The following is a 16583-nucleotide window of genomic DNA, read 5'->3' on the forward strand; positions in this document are numbered from 1 at the left end:
CCTACACTTTAAGTAGGTGTATGTGTTATTGTGTTTGGCACGAGTTCATCAAAATAGCCATGCACCACCGAGTTGTACATGACATATTCCAAAAAGTAATTTGAAGGAATCAAGTATCAATAAATATGGAAAGGAAAGATTGCTTTTTGACATCCATTTAAAACGATGGCGTTTGGGAAGGAATTACGATGTAAATTCCAAGAAGTGAAACGATGTCGTGTAAACTTATCTGGTGAAAAGCTACGTTCACGTAAGGAGCAAGTGTGACATGGGCCCATGAAATGCATCAAATAGCTCGTGCGCTGTGCTGGTGGGTTTGTACTTGTTGACTTTGACTTTCAACAAGTTCTAATTTTCTTTGACTTTCATCCTGTATCCCCTCTCTGAGAAAACTCTGGCTCGTCACTTTTCTTCTCACTAATGGATTGTAGTCTGAATTGACGATTTAAATTTCTGGATGAAATCGGGGCTCTACCGGAGTTGATTTTCATATCATTACCACCACAATATGAAAATCCTGATTCGCTGCCCATCAAGGCTCGAAATCCTCGTTCACGGACACAAGGAAGCCCGTCACTCACCCAGTCACGCTCCTACAAGCTTTGTGATATCCTGCAATTAGCTATGTTGCTTCATCAAGCGGATTAATTACGATTTCACACCTATTGGTGCAGCACCCTAAAATCATATCTACTCCTACTCGTTCGATTGGGCTACATAAAACACACCACCACCTTATGTACTCCCATGGTTGAAGAAAATAGCGATTCATCGTCGTCCGTATTACGTGGTTGAGGCAGACTAAAGTTCTTGATGTAGCCGGTATTTTTGGGTGCTCGTTTACAGCCTCTACGGTGGATTTAATCAGCATCGATGTCATCTCTTCCTATGAATGGTGAAGTCTCATCAGTTCGACCGAAATCACAATAAGAACAGGGTACTCACATATTTATTATCTACTTTACCTTCATAGCCTCATACATCCAACCATGTTCGGCACCTAAAATTTATCAGTTGGTACCAAGCGCAATACTAACAGTACCTAATATATCATAATGCCGGACTCAAGTTCTTGTTAGTTGATTTGGTTCTATCTAATGGAATCGACGTCCAACTCCTCGTCCATGGGAGTAGCCGGACCAATCTGAAGCCTAACAGCTGCTGCTTCTGTGCCCATATATTTTTCAAATATGCATCTGTCAAGTTATTTGTTCAAACCCAAGTATCATCTCATCAGCTTTCCTCATATACGATCAATGAAAGTCGAAAACCAGACATCACGTAGCCTGATCCATTCAGCTTCGATCATGTCATCACAAATTCCAATCGCAAGAATTAATTTGGCTGCAACCAACTATGTCGATCGAAACTTCACAGCAATGACACATGGGCGTTTAAATATCTCGGGTATTTTTGTTCCCATATTCTTAATTCCATACCTTTATCTATATGTGATTTTTATTTGCTGAATTGGATGGAGGAGAGGAATGAATCCAACGTAGCTGTTTGAAAAAGAAGGAAAGATGAGGTATGCACTTAAAGTGCTCGATAAAATGTCTAAAAGAAGAGTAACTTCACAAACTCTTTCATTAAGTTTTATAACCAAACAAGAAACTCATATATGATGATTCGAATGGAACCAAGTCTCCTAGAACTCAAATGCTCGATGAAATGCCTGAACCAAAATCCACTCTCCTAGAACTCCATCAGTTACCTCTATATAGTCATCGTTAACCAACATGGTTCTCAATTCAGTAATTTATGGATGAGGTGGTAAAAAATACCCTTTACAGCAGTTGAAGCTCACAGATGCACCACTCTTTTTGACAGAAGCCACCAAGCCTTGAATTGCATCTCACTTCAAAATTTTCAACTAATTACTGCATACTTCTTTTGTGTCAACCATTATCACAATCACAAGGCCATGTGAGCTTAATACAATTTTGCTCATACAATCGCCAACTCCACCCTTCTTCATTGAACCTCTGGTTCTTAGTTTTGGTTCCTGATGGACCACTCCAATCACAGAAAGATTATGAAATTACCTGAAGATGGTCGTGAGTCTACATCAGGTTTTAAATGGCCTGTAGTTTACCACCATGGTGCATTGATACTTTCATCGAACACTTCCAATGCACAACTCACACACAACTTTCGTCAAATGTATGTCAAGTGCAATAACATGCTTAGCCCTGTAATGTCAATGCCAAATAATCAATCATAAGAGTTCGAAACTTCACAAGATGTTTGTTATATCAATTGATCAAAACAGAATTGTTAGCCGAACACCGAACATTGACATCGTATACCTCTATTTGACTTTCCAGTGTTCATAACCTAAATCAAACTCCACCAACTACCACTCCATATTTGCAGTGGAAATCTACTACTCCATATTTGCAGCATCGATGCAGTGTGCACCGCCACAGACTTACCATCACCTACCAGAAGTAGTCTATCTGGAGTTACTATTTACTAAGGAACATTACCTCTGCCATTTCTTAAAAGACTTAGAGACCTTGATGAAAATAACAAAGATACATTTTGAAGCCACAGCAACAACAAAGAAGGGAATCTCCTACATATCAATAAGAAGCTATTCAATAACATGTCATGCATGAATGACATCAGTTCTATGGCAACAAGAACAAATTCACATCTGGTCTTTTATGGCTATCGGATGTAATAATCTAACGGATCCAAATTCGATACTCTATCCATTCCTCATCTGTAGGTGCAACAATCGAGTTATTTGGTTGAATACAGAAGCATTGTCCATACTATCTCTACTCGAATCTAAGTGTGACCATCACCAAACAGACCCGAAGAGACATTTCACTTCAGTCACATGCTTCAGTCCGGTGTCAACAGTTCGGTATTTATAGATCCATATCTACAGTTCGGTATCGATGGTTCGGTATCAATGGAACGACATTTACGGTTGATACTAGCTTAGCAAATGGATGATTCATCTGCCTTACATCCTAATCTTTGGTTTTTTTGTTACCTCTCAATGGCTTTTCTAGCTCAAACCATACATGAAACAATATGGATAATAAGGTACGATTTACATATTTTTAATGTCGATAATAATAAGTGAATGCGAATGCGAATGCAGATGGATAACGTGCAAATTGCGCCACATACTCGCCACTTTCATATGATCTGATAACTTGCTCTATTTTTCAAATGTGATATTTTGTTCTGTCATAATTGGTCACAAATTTGTATGGACTTGACAAAGTCTTTCCTAAATAAATAATGCAAATCATCATATGAATCACAACTATTGGCTTAACTGACCATCTTTAAGTTTAAAATGGATGATACAGTTCATTAAACACTGATTTTCGGATCGGTTACATATTTTACACCCCGTTCCTGAGTTCAACTTAACGAGAGAAAGGAAAGGAAACAGGTGGAAATGAGAAGAAAATGAAAGAAATTGGTGTTCCCAAGTTTCATTAAATGAAGTGGAGAGAAATGGAAGGATCACTTTCCCTCCCATCTTTCCTACCGATTTGGGAGGATTTGGAAGGAAAGAAAAAAATGATTAATTTTCCTTCCACTTCTCTCCAACTCGGGAACACAAAAGAAAATTTTGTTTTCATTTACTTTCTCTTCTTTTCTCTTGTGACTTTCTTTTCTTTTCTTTTGATAAACTCGGGAACGGGGTGTTAGTCCATTTCACGGGAATCCGAGGTTGATCAAATTCGATATCACCTCTCATAAAGCCTAAGTCGAAACTTAGCACTATGAACCATAAGCCAACGTAATATTTATTGAAACAAAATTTACCGAGATAACAATTATCAAAATGGTTAGTATCGCAACTAGTCGAAAAAAGCTATCGAATAATATCGGGCTCCACCCGATGTCATACAATTGCCGAAACGACATCTATCGAAATGACACATGACGAATATCGATGAATTATACATGTCTAAACGAATACCGTGCTTCATAAAATCCATAGAAACCGCATGTTGATGTCGCGTGTAAACCAACATCAATTTATTGCTTTGCAATATTCATAAAAAACGTGAAAATGATGTTTATCGAATTAACAACTTTCGAAACGAAATTTATCAAAATAACCCTTATCGAACCGACAGTAAACGACACTTATCAAAACGAGGTTCGTGGTTCGGACTAAAATGACACTTATATACACTAATTTTTATCGAAATGACCAAAATTTAGTCCATTCCACGGCGGTTATCATTATAAGGTCGAACCATTATAAAACGATCGAAACTTAGTCCATTCTGCGGGACTCCGAAATCGAAATTTATAATGGTTCGGCCTTTTCACGACGAACGGAAATACGTGTTGTGAAAAGGCCAAACCATTATAAAACGACACTTATCAAAACGTAATTTATTGAAATAACACTAATTTTTGTAACTTGTCAAATAATTAATCGATAGTCATTGTTCATACCATAACTAACCAAAATTTTGACTCGCATACTTCATTATATTATAAGTCCGAAGTAGGACTAGACATCGAATCGCTCCTACTTCAGACTTGCGGGACTTATTGGACAGATCCCTTTTTAAGAAATTCAATCAGCGTTAGTTTTCTCGACATATCGATATATATGACACCTTCGATTTGCTAAAGCTTCACGATCATGCTGAATCACTTCGAATAAATTACAACTTAGACAAAGTATACCACAACTTCAATTTCGTTCACAAATGCTTGAAAGGTATCACGGTGTCATTTCTCCCAACCTAGTTAAATGAAGAAGTTTGGTTGTGTATGCGTGCTAGTATAAGTCCGAAGCAGGACTAGACAAACGACTCCCTCCTATTTTAGACTTGGGAACTTGTTGATATGTAGAATTGGGGTGGGGGTGGGGGGGCTTGTTGATATGTATATCTCATCGGCCATTTAGAAATGGTTCGGCCATTTCTTGACAGTTCGGCCATTTCCGGATGATTCGGCCATTTCATGAGAGTTTGGTCGTTTTATAATGGTTTCGCCTTTTTGCTATGGTTAGGCCGTTTTTGGGTTTGCTCCATCTGAAGACAAAAATACACCTATCACCTCAGATACATTTCATATGCTTACCTTCCCAATGCACAACTTATAAGCTTTCTCCCCAAAAAATAAGGTACATCTGATTACACTACATATACACCTCTCAAGACACTTTTAAAATAAGCTCATATCTCTCTCACTCTCTCATACGAATCAAAATCGAATAAAGAACTTCGGCTAATTTAACCATCAGAGGGTTCTCTCGATTCCTGCATGGTTATGTTGTATTTCAGGTACAAAACTCGAAATCTCACTAGTATCGTCGAACTCGAGACCTTTATCGAGACCTGGAAAATATGAGAATCAACAACACAAATCAAGGTATGTCATATCATAAGCATTCATATAATTCCACACATGGTCACATAAAACATATGCTAGCACACGTAAACCCAATCAATTAAATTCCCTCCGAGAGATTTGTTTTTAGTTGACCTAACATTGATCACTTCTCTTTGAGAGGTCTATAATGGTCCTACATCCTTATACTTCAATCAAATTCCCTCCGAGAGGTTTTTTTCTAGTTGTAATACATATAATAAACAATCTATATACTAAGTAAGTTCAGTAGAACTTACCAGATTTGAAGACGAGATAAAAATCCACAAAACAAGCTAGAGGTATCAAGTACTCCCCAAAAATACATAAAAATTAACCATAATTTAGTAATTAAGGTAAACATATAATTCACACTTCTCTAACAAGTCGTCTTGGTCTAATAAAAACTAGCCTAGGAGTAAAATACCATTTTGCCTCTCCAAGGCCTAATATAGACATTGTTGACCAAAAGTCAAATTAGTATGTCATATCACTGCGACAAATACAAATACAAGGCCGCGATGCTAGTAAATAGGCAACAAAATAGTCGCGATCTGCTCGAAAGATGTTGCACTACTAATACTAGGTTCACAGAGCGAACCTCGCGGATCGACCAACTTTTAACCAAGTCTTAATACTTTAAGATTTAAGCCCTAAACTTCCGTACTCATTAAAATATGGTCTTAATGGATAAAATTTCCCACTTTATCCATTTACGTGTCCTTAATACCATTAATCCATGTCTAGGTAAAAATGGGACCAAAAAGCTCATAACTTCCTTCATGGACCAACTTCCAAGATAAAACTCTCATCTTAACACCATAATTGGTTCAAAAAAAACATAAAAACTCAACCTTTAAGGTTGGAGTTCTTCAAACAACAACCTAAAATCCTTCAAACAACCAATACAAGTATAAAACTATGGATCTAGACCTAATAACTAATAAAGAAGAAGGCTTGATGGCACACCCCCGAACCAGGACTGCGGAAATGTCGGGGGGGGGGGGGGGGGGGGGGGATGACGTCATTGTACAATATCATAACAATTGTACATAAATAAAACATAGCAACAAAAAAATGTATACATTTAGATTTAGAGTATTACATTGTTTACAACACAACTGTTCGAAAGTTAAACACAAATAACAAAAGTAGAAATAACCTAATGCAGCGACGCCAGGCCTCGATCGTGGTGAATACCTGTCTACTAGATCCCTGAGAATACAAGTCGTTTTGATAAGCGTCAACTAAAAATTTGGTGAGTTCATAAGCATTTTTGTAGGTAAAACGTTGTAATAACTTTGTTCATAGTTTGTCGTAAAACTCCAGAAAATCCAAAACTTTTTATAAAAAGTAGTTTATGAGTGTCGTTCCAAAATCATGTATATTTGCATGCATATCCTTTAGTTTTCCTTTTTTTGTTACTGAAAAGAGGGTGTTCCCAGAAAATCCTATATTTTCTATATACAAAGATGTCGTGGTCCTCAAACCCTAAAACCGGAATTGTGAAATCAGATTCACAAAATATATGAATATAGTTATGGATTTTTGTAAAACTAGCAGAGTGAGTAGTCTTTGTAAAATCGTGTATAGTTGTGTGCATGTTCCTTGGTTTTCCCTTGTTTGTTTTCGAAATGAAAGTGTTCCCAAAAAATCATATATTTTCTGTATATAAAAGATGTTGTGGTCTTAAAAAAAAAAACTTAAGACCAAAGTTGTGAAATCAGTTTACCAAATATACGAAACAGAGTTCTGTATGTTATAAAACCAATGGGGTGTATGTTCCACGTAATTCCAATGTCACTAGGACCTTACTCTATGTGAATCATTATAACCATAAAGATATGACGAGAACACCTACCCTGATGTTTTTCAGGTGTCAGATACTGTCTAGATATTTGTCACCTTAGACTGGCCGGTCTAGCTGTGGCGAACAACACAGGTGTGGGGTGTCAACCCCGTATAGATCCATACACAATTATCCCGCTCCCCTTCTAGGGGACTCTGGTTATAAACACAGGACTTACAATGTACCTAGATAGGTACGACGAAGAAAACAAAACTAGTCTCACAAGAGCCTTAATGGAATGTACGCAAGTTTTTCTCCCTTTATTAAATAATGCAAATAACGTTTTCCTTGTGTAAAATTATGACCGCAACTTTATGACACACGTTTTTCTGCTTTATGACATACAGCTTATCACTTGTGTTTTTGAAAGTTTTATGACGGCTGTTTATGACATGAAAATAAATTTGTCATAAAAGCTCTGTTTTGTGAATCTTCTTGATGAAAATTATTTATTTTTAAATTTATAAACAATCACTAATATTTTGTCAACTTGCAAAGGGTTATAAATATGACATAATGTTCTAAGTTTAAAACCCTTGAAATGGTATCAGCATTACAAGATTGTTTTACTGGTAACATTTATTTTTAGAAAAATAGCCATGTTTTGTAGGGTGTTTTAACATACCCAAAATTTTATGGAGATCTTTGCAAAAAAAATGTTCACTTCTTGTTGTGACTAAAATAGTTTCACTAGTTCCACCAAAATCTCATATAAATCCATGAAATTTATTATGTCTTAAAGTTTGCACAAGTTTTAGTAGTAAAAGTATTTTTAACCACAAATTACCATTTGAGTGTAACTCATCATATATTTACCTACTAGATTAGTTTTATGTTTAATATAATACAAAATACGTAAATCTATACAAAGATAACTTAGTTCTAACATCATGAGGTTTGTGAAATCTCAAGTTTATGAAGTATTAACAAGAAATAATAACATTTCAACATATATAAACACCTAAACATACAAATATATGCAATTATCCAAGGATTTAGACAAGATTTAACTTGTATTCCCCCCCACTCCCCAAAAGAAATGAAAACTTGAAAAGAGTGGGGTATGAAGCTCACCTTGGTTTGATTTGGTGGATGATTTGGATAGATGTTAAGAAGTGTTCAAGTCCTAACACTTGAAGAGCTTGATAACTCTTTGAACTTTAGAATATCCTAAGAATATTAACACATAATTTTATGTGTAAATATCATGAAATAACTAAAAGAATATGATAAACTACTTAGATAAACATGAAATACTTACAAGATCTAGCAGAGGCTTTGAGGAAATAAGGCTGAAGCTTGAATATGTGGGGAGTGATTTAGGAGTTTACAAAAAGTAAATGTGATCAACGGGAAGTAATTTACGCTCAAAAAGGATAATAGGGTGACTTGACACTTGCTTGGATTACTGATGGATAAAGCTTTGTTATACAGGGTTAACACATGTTTTACTGGAATTTGCATGGGATATTAGCAAAGACAACTCATCAACTGTAAACACTTAAAATATCTAAGTGTTTACGCCCAAGATGCTCCTAGGGAAGTGTTCATGGTCAAGGTTTGGAATCTTTATGGATTTTACGCCCTAGATGTTGCCTAGGAAGGTGTTCATGGTCAAAGTTTGGAGTCTTTATGGAGTAGTTTACGACCAAGAGACCTCCTAGGAAAGTGTTTACGACCTAGCTAAGGTTCCTTAAAGTAGTTCATGGCCAAAGGCGGTCCACTAAGGGTGCTCGTGGCCAAGCTATGGCTTGTTAATGTGTTCACGGCCAAACCATGGTCCATTAGAGGGGTTTATGGCCAAGGGTACTTCTTTAAAGATGCTTACGGTCTTGGATGGGTCCTAGGAAGGTTTTTATGGTCTTAATTAATAGCAAACACAATTTTGTTGTCCTTATAAATTAATTGCTTAAGATTGTGATACAATTACAAGTTCTTGTGTCTACACCATGTGATCCTTAATCAAATGCATTTATCTAGTTTTACCTCACTAAATTTTGTTTACTTTCAAGAGGTTAACTTGTATGTGACTTCCAAGGTGCATACTTCCATATACATGCACTTATACTCTAATGGTTTTCAAGGTTCTCCTTGTAATAGGGTTACAATTTAGACCTTGTTGGATCCAAATATTTCGGGTTGTCACACTTGAAGACTTAGGGGCTGTTTGTTTACCTCTTAATTGCAAAATTAAGAGGAAATGTCTTAAAATTTAAGATTCAGAGCGTTTGTTTGTGTACTAATTTTTACCTCTTCAAACTAAAAATGCCTCTTATTTTTTCAGATGGCAAACAAAGTTTGAAAATTAAAAACGAATGCGCGTTTCTATTTGCCCTAAACGATTCGACCACCTCTTTTCTTTTCTTCCCTTCCGCTCTTCTTGCCTTGCATCATGTTCTCTTCTCTCCTCCCAGCGACGCCGCCAATGAAGACACCGTCGGCGACCCCAGCGACGACGCCCAACGACGACGCCCGCCTTCCTCCGCCGCAACCCATCTTCTTCCTCCGACGACGCCACTGAAGTCATTACCGACAACAGGTATATTTTTAGTTTGTTCCTTCAGTTTCTTCCTTTTTTCCGTTGAATACATTAGTCCTTTAGTTTTTCTTCCTTTTTTCTCCTCAAGGCTGAAAATCAAAAAACAAAATTGTTATGCTATATTTTCTGATTTGTTCAATCAGATTCAATATTTGATGTTATGCTATATTTTGATGTTAGATGCTTGATTATGATGTTATATGCCCAATTATGATGTTATATGCCCAATTTTGATGTTATATGATAGATTATATCCTCAATTTTGATGTTCATTCTTGATGTTATGTTTGATTTTTTCTATTCATATATTTATGTTTAATGTTGTTATGTTTGGGTATTATGCTGAAATGTTGTTGCTGACATATCCATTAGTTTTGTTCTTGACATATCATGAAATATTCATTAGTTTTGTTGAATTGTGTATTTGTTTTGTAGAAGAAGTTGTTGAAAATGTGTCTTTGTATTGTTTAAATTGTTGTTGAAAATATGTATTTGCAATGCTTAAGTAGTTGCTAAAACATACGTTTTTTTGTTGAATTGATCAAAGAAATGGGAGAAAAGAAGGATAGGATTAGTTGGAAGGTTGAAGGTGTAGAGAAAGCATTTCTAGAAGCTTGTTTACGTGAAGTTACAATCAATGGACGAGAGGGGAGTAGTTTGAAAGCACTGTCTTGGAGGAATGTAGCTGAAACATTAAAAATTGAACATAACTTTATTGTCGACCAAAAACAAATGAAGAACCGCTATGAATACCTAAAGTCAAATTTTGGTGCTTTTTTGAAGTTAAAAAACAAAACCGGCAATGTGTACAATGCAACAACCAATACCTTCAATCTTTCCAAAGAAGAATGGGAACTAGAATCGAAGGTATTTTGTTAATTTATAAAAAATAGATTATCATGTTTAAATAGTAAAATATTTTTTCCAAACAGTCAAGCAAACATGTGGATTCTTTGAGACGCACACCACTATCGTACCCCGACCTTTGCACACAGTTGTTTGAAGGCGCGACTGCGACAGACATTCATAGTTGGGGGCCAACTTCTACCCTTCCCTGTCCTACTCAAGAGTCAAGACACTATAGTTTGCATGACTTTGACGACATTGATTACACTCAACAAGAAACTGTAGGTCTCAGTGACGAGTCATCCGCTCAATAAAAAAAAAGACTACAGATTCGAAAAAGAGCCAAAATAAAAGTAAAGATAAGGGTAAAGATGCATCGAATTCAAGATTGCTTGAAATCGGGGAAGATATTGCAACAGTTGCTAAGATATTTGTAGAAAAACATACTTCTTCAAATTTGGGTGCGTGTATGGAAAAGTAAAAAATTCACGTAAACTAAAAGATTCACGTAAAGCATTAAAAACCCAGAAACAAATAAGAATGGGAAGATAATCACAATCAAAACCCCTACTGAACAATAATTCTTCAATGAGATGCACAAACCATGCACACTATGAGTTTGTAGAAGGAATGGGAGGAGATTGTGGATGTATTTATACTAATAAGTCAACAATAATCGTGAATTAGGGTTGTAGGATGATTCACAAAACATACCTATAATAGCCACCGCCAGTAATGAAAAAGACGTACCTATAAAACGAAGGAGCAACAACGAAGGAATCATGCATAGATATTGAAATGGTTGTTCTTATGTGGGGTTTATGAGAGATTGGGAAAGGTCAAAGAAGGAGACATGTTGAATCGAAGCTTATTAAGAGCAACATACCTGACATTAATTTCCATAGATGAATCAGGCAACAAAAAGAATGGCAATCGCAAAGTTAGAAGCAATAGTATACACAGGCAAATCAGAAGACGGAAGAAATTGAAGCAATCGATAGAAACATGGAATGATTTATAGGCAAATGAAGTAATTGTTTTTACCAATTGAAAGATGTAAACATCTAACATCGAACCATCAATATATAGGCAGATGTGGATGAACTGATTCAACAGTTACCGAAATAGAGGCATGGACGCAATTGTGGTTAGAGATGGAATCGTGGGTAGAAGAAGCAGTACCGGATCAAATGAATTGCAAACAACTGCCAAATTGGAGTTTATGGCGCTCGGATGAAAAGTTGATTGAGTTTTAACGACCACGATTTGGATGACGGTTTTCCACTCACCGTCGTCCATAGGGTTTTGAATAAAACTCACTTTCTCTTGTGTGAGCGAGAAGAACATAAGGGGCAGAAACCGATGAGGCTTCAGGCAACCTCGTCGTGATCTGAGGAGGCAACGAGCAAAACGCCTGCCTCACCATTCACGCCGCTTAGACCAACCACCCGCATCCACCATCTGATCCTACCCTTCTATGCGACATCGATTCAATTACGTGAGCAACGACCAAATCGCCTGGTCATCCAAAATTAGAATCGCTGCCATTGCGATTCTTCGCTGTATGTTTGAAGCGACTTTGCTAAGATGAGATCGACTGGTCTTTCAGTTATGTCGATTTGAATTCAATTTTACCATTAGGTTTACCTACTCTAACTCACACTCTGATGATTTCCACCTTTACACAAGTATGTATATTGACGTGTTTGGCTTTATATATATATATATATATATATATATATATATATATATATATATATATATATATATATATATATATATATATATATATATATATATCCCTATACTAATAAAAGCGTAGTTCTTTTGCCATGTGTCATCATATTAGACATCTTAATTAATGTGTTGCCACTTGTCAATATATTAGTTCTCCATTTTTATTTTTTTAGACCTCCTCATTAATGTGATACTATTTGTCAATGTATTTGTTTTCTATTTTAAGATTTAAATTTTATATTCATGTTTTCATTAATTCACAAAGAAAAAATGTCTAATATATATTAAAAATTAATTTTACATATTTATTTGAATCAATGATTATAATTTCGCATAACTAACAAAATATATCTTAAATTAATAATTTATTTAAAATAACTGATTAATAATTTTGGGTTTTTACTATAAAAGTTTAATTAATTTTATAACCATGGTTCCCACGAGTTATAAACTTGTATATATATATATATATATATATATATATATATATATATATGGGATAGGGAATATACATCACAGCCCCACCTAAGCTTAGGTACTAAACCTATAAAATATATCGTCTTAACTTAGTAATTATACTCGATTTGGTTTTCACTTGGTCAACATATCATCCCTAAGAACATTTTTTCCATCTATTATCGTTTTACCATCCTTGTTTTTTTTCCCTCTATTATCGTTTATTACTTCACCCTAGTAAACAGTATTGTTTTCCATCGTCACGAAGGAAGAAGATAATCAATGTTTTTGCTTCCTTATCTAAACTATTGTGTACATCATGAAACTACATCTTCAAGTGTTATTTGTGAACCCCTAATCGTAATCTTTATATAGTAAAACAACGTATTTTCATAAGGTTTAGTACCGAAGCTTAAGTGGTGTTGTAATGTATATTCACTTTTCCCATATATATCTTGATTCTTTAAAAGAATCGATTTTGAAACCTTGATTTTCCAAAGTTAAACTTTTCAGTTCTGTTGATGAATCTAATCAACCGAATTGATGGATATGTGCTGTAGTCGCTTAAAACTTCGTTATGCAGCTACCCACGAAGAAAATGCACGATTAATATCCATTTACCAAACATATTGCAGACTGCAGAGTATGTTTACTGTTTATATATATATATATATATATATATATATATATATATATATATATATATATATATATATATATATATATATATATATATATGATAACATTGTCATATGATTATATCAAAGAGAAATTACAAGGGTTCTCAGAGAAAAGCATAAAGACTACAAGGAATAAAGCGGATATAAATACTAGCTAGACAGAAACCTTAATGGGCTAAAGACAAAAAAGGGCCCATAAACAAGCGGACTAATAATATAGACTAACATCCCCCCTCAAATTCACAATGCCGCAGCAATAAGCATTGAAAGTTTGTCACATAAGAACCAAACCGAGAAGCCGATAAAGCCTTCGTAAAAATATCTGCAAGCTGCAAAGTTGATGAAACAAAGGGAAGTAAAATGGTCCCAAGCTGCAGATGATGACGAGTAAAATGACAATCAATCTCAATGTGCTTCGTCCGCTCATCAAAAACAGAATTCTTCGCAATTTGTATCGCACTTTTATTATCACAATTCAAGGGAGTAGGTGAAGAAATGTAAACTCCCATATCCGCAAGAAGCCATTGTAACCAGATAATCTCGCATGTAGTTATAGCCATAGCACGATATTCAGCCTCCGTGGAAGATCTAAAGACAACATCCTGTTTCTTGGTCTTCCATGAAATAAGAGACTCTCCAAGAAATACACAAAATCTAGTGGTAGACTTACGATCATGACGATCACCATCCCAATCAGCATCACTATAGGCACGTAACTCAAGAGAAGATGTCGAGGAAAACAAGAGAGTCTGAAACTGAGTGCCACGAAGATATCTTAGAATACGAAGAACAACTCCCCAATGAATAGAAGTAGGTGCAGTAACAAACTGACTGACAATATGAACAACATGAGCAAAATCCGGATGAGTGACTGTGAGATAAACCAAACTTCCCACCACAGTACGATAAAGATTCGGATCAGACAAAGGAATACCATAAGTAGGAGAGTATCGAGCATTGGTTTCAAGAGGGGTATCAACAGTCCAATTATCAGAAAGTCACGCCCGTGTAAACAAGTCAGATATATATTTAGTCTGGGAAAGAACATACCCTTTCTTAGACTGAGCGACCTCAATACCCAAGAAATAACTATCACACCCCCGAACCAGACGGCGGAAACGTCCGAGGGCTGTTGTGACTCAATTGAATACCATAGCATTGAATATACATGAAACATAACATCATTCATCACCATGCATTGAGATAGTACAACTGGTAGAGTTTACACTTAGTACATTGTTTTAAACATTACATCCCCAAAAATAAATTGTTCGATAATAGTTAAACAAACTGCAAGTCATCACTGAGTATATTTTTCTCTCGGTTTACCTGTTACCTGAGAATACAAGTATTTTGAAAAACGTCAACATATGAAATGTTGGTGAGTTCATAAGCAGTGTTTGAAAAGCAATGTTTTGTATTGTTTTGAAAACCACCAGAAAATCCGATATTTTCTGAAAAGAGTATATAAAAAAAAGTGTGAAGATCCGTAAGTATGCTTGTTTGTTTCTATAACTGTAAAAAGAGTTTATTAAACTTGGTGTGCATCTCGTAGTTGTATGTATTGAATAACCCTAGGAAAACCCGATATTTTCCTAACATTTTGAATTCCGTATAGTTGTTGTACCATCGCGGTATGTGAAGTCATTGATTCCAGGCGACATTGGATTATTTGTGCATTGTGAATTGTTATAAACACGCATTAACACAAACGACCAGTTTACAACTATACTAACGATCCCTTAGGCGTCGTCCGTACTATTCACGTAATCCAACCGCCCTGACTTCTTGTAGCCCCACGACCGAGGAGAAAAGAGGGCACGAAGACCTCAATAATCCCATTAGTCGGTCGAGGCTATAGTGAATGCGGAGAGCCCTTGGCCCGACTCGCATTTGGTGAATTCTCGACTTTACTAGCAGTACCAAAGGACCCTTGGGGCCCAATAGTATAAAAGCCATTGAAAGTCCTTTTACGCTATGTTGGATCATGTAAGACCCAACAACTCGTAAGGATGTTGTCTTCAGGCCTAAAGATCAGGTCATTGGGCTAGCTAGGCCCAACAAGCAAGATTTGACACTTTTGGGCCCAAAGATGGTATATCGACGTCTGTGTATTCCCACGTGTGTATTGAATTCCCGGATTTTCCGTGTATGTATTGATTTGTCGTCGTGTTAGTAGTTTCGGGTTCGTTATTGATTCAAGACCGAATCAATTCGTTTAGTAACGATTTTTGGTGTTGTTTGTGTATTGTGATTTGTCGGTAGTCGCGGTGTCAGTGTTTTATCGCAATGGATTTATTGATTAAAACATTGAAGTTTTTCTGTTTACAGCCCTTTTCTTTTGTAAGTTTTTTCACCCCTTTGAATAAAATAATTTCCGATTTAGTCCTTAAACCTTTTTTCTTGGCATTTTAATATCAAAACTTGTTGAAAATGATATTTTTCAGCACATTTTCATTTGAAAACAGTTTTAGTCCCTCAAAATATAGTTTTCTCGGCTATAACCTCATTTTTTCGCAACTTTTACACTTTTGGCCCAAAATAGAAATTTTTTGCATTTTTGGTCCTTTTTAATTATGAAAAGCATTTTTAACCCTTGAAATGGACTTGGAACACTAGTAGTTCCCTGTTTTACAGTAAAACACCGTTTCAGCCCCTCAATTTTGAAAATCTCGCATATTGGGCCGAAAATGTCATTTTTGGCCTATTATGCTTAAAATTTTACATTTTAATCCTTCAAAAGAGTATATTTCCAGAAAATACATTATCAAAACTGTTTTGACTCATTTCACCCATCAGAATTTGTATTTTGTCATTTTGGGCCCTTTAACTTTATATTTTTAACATTTTGAGTCCAAAAATGAGTTTTTAGCCCAAAGAAGATATTATTAAACAACTTGGTTATTTTTCTTGAAATAATTTGTATGTAGTAATATAATTTATGCTAGTATCATGTAACACAAAGTAAATCTCGATTTTTAAGGGCTTGTGACTAGATCCAACATCATAATCACACAAAAACACAAATATAAACATAGAAATCACACAAGACATACATATACACATAGATCTACACATTTGCTTGTATTCTCCCCCCACAAAACTTATA

General features: G+C 35.6%; 1 protein-coding gene across 1 annotated transcript; it reads left to right on the plus strand.

Annotated features, from left to right (window-relative positions):
• The first annotated feature begins 10304 nt into the window (after positions 1-10304).
• Positions 10305-10915, plus strand: LOC111875921 (uncharacterized). The gene is made up of 2 exons (XM_023872448.1): positions 10305-10622; positions 10688-10915. Exons 1-2 carry the CDS (start codon positions 10305-10307, stop codon positions 10913-10915), a joined length of 546 nt encoding a protein of 181 aa, XP_023728216.1.
• The last annotated feature ends 5668 nt before the right edge of the window (positions 10916-16583 follow it).

This window comes from Lactuca sativa, chromosome 2 (genome assembly GCF_002870075.4).
Source record: "Lactuca sativa cultivar Salinas chromosome 2, Lsat_Salinas_v11, whole genome shotgun sequence".
NCBI classification, from domain to species: domain Eukaryota; kingdom Viridiplantae; phylum Streptophyta; class Magnoliopsida; order Asterales; family Asteraceae; genus Lactuca; species Lactuca sativa.

Excerpts from the sequence above, each read along its gene's own strand:
- LOC111875921 (XM_023872448.1), top strand. The coding sequence starts at position 10,305 with ATGGGAGAAAAGAAGGATAGGATTAGTTGGAAGGTTGAAGGTGTAGAG. Across the intron at positions 10,623-10,687 it reads AATGGGAACTAGAATCGAAG|TCAAGCAAACATGTGGATTC; the intron begins GTATTTTGTTAA and ends TTTTCCAAACAG.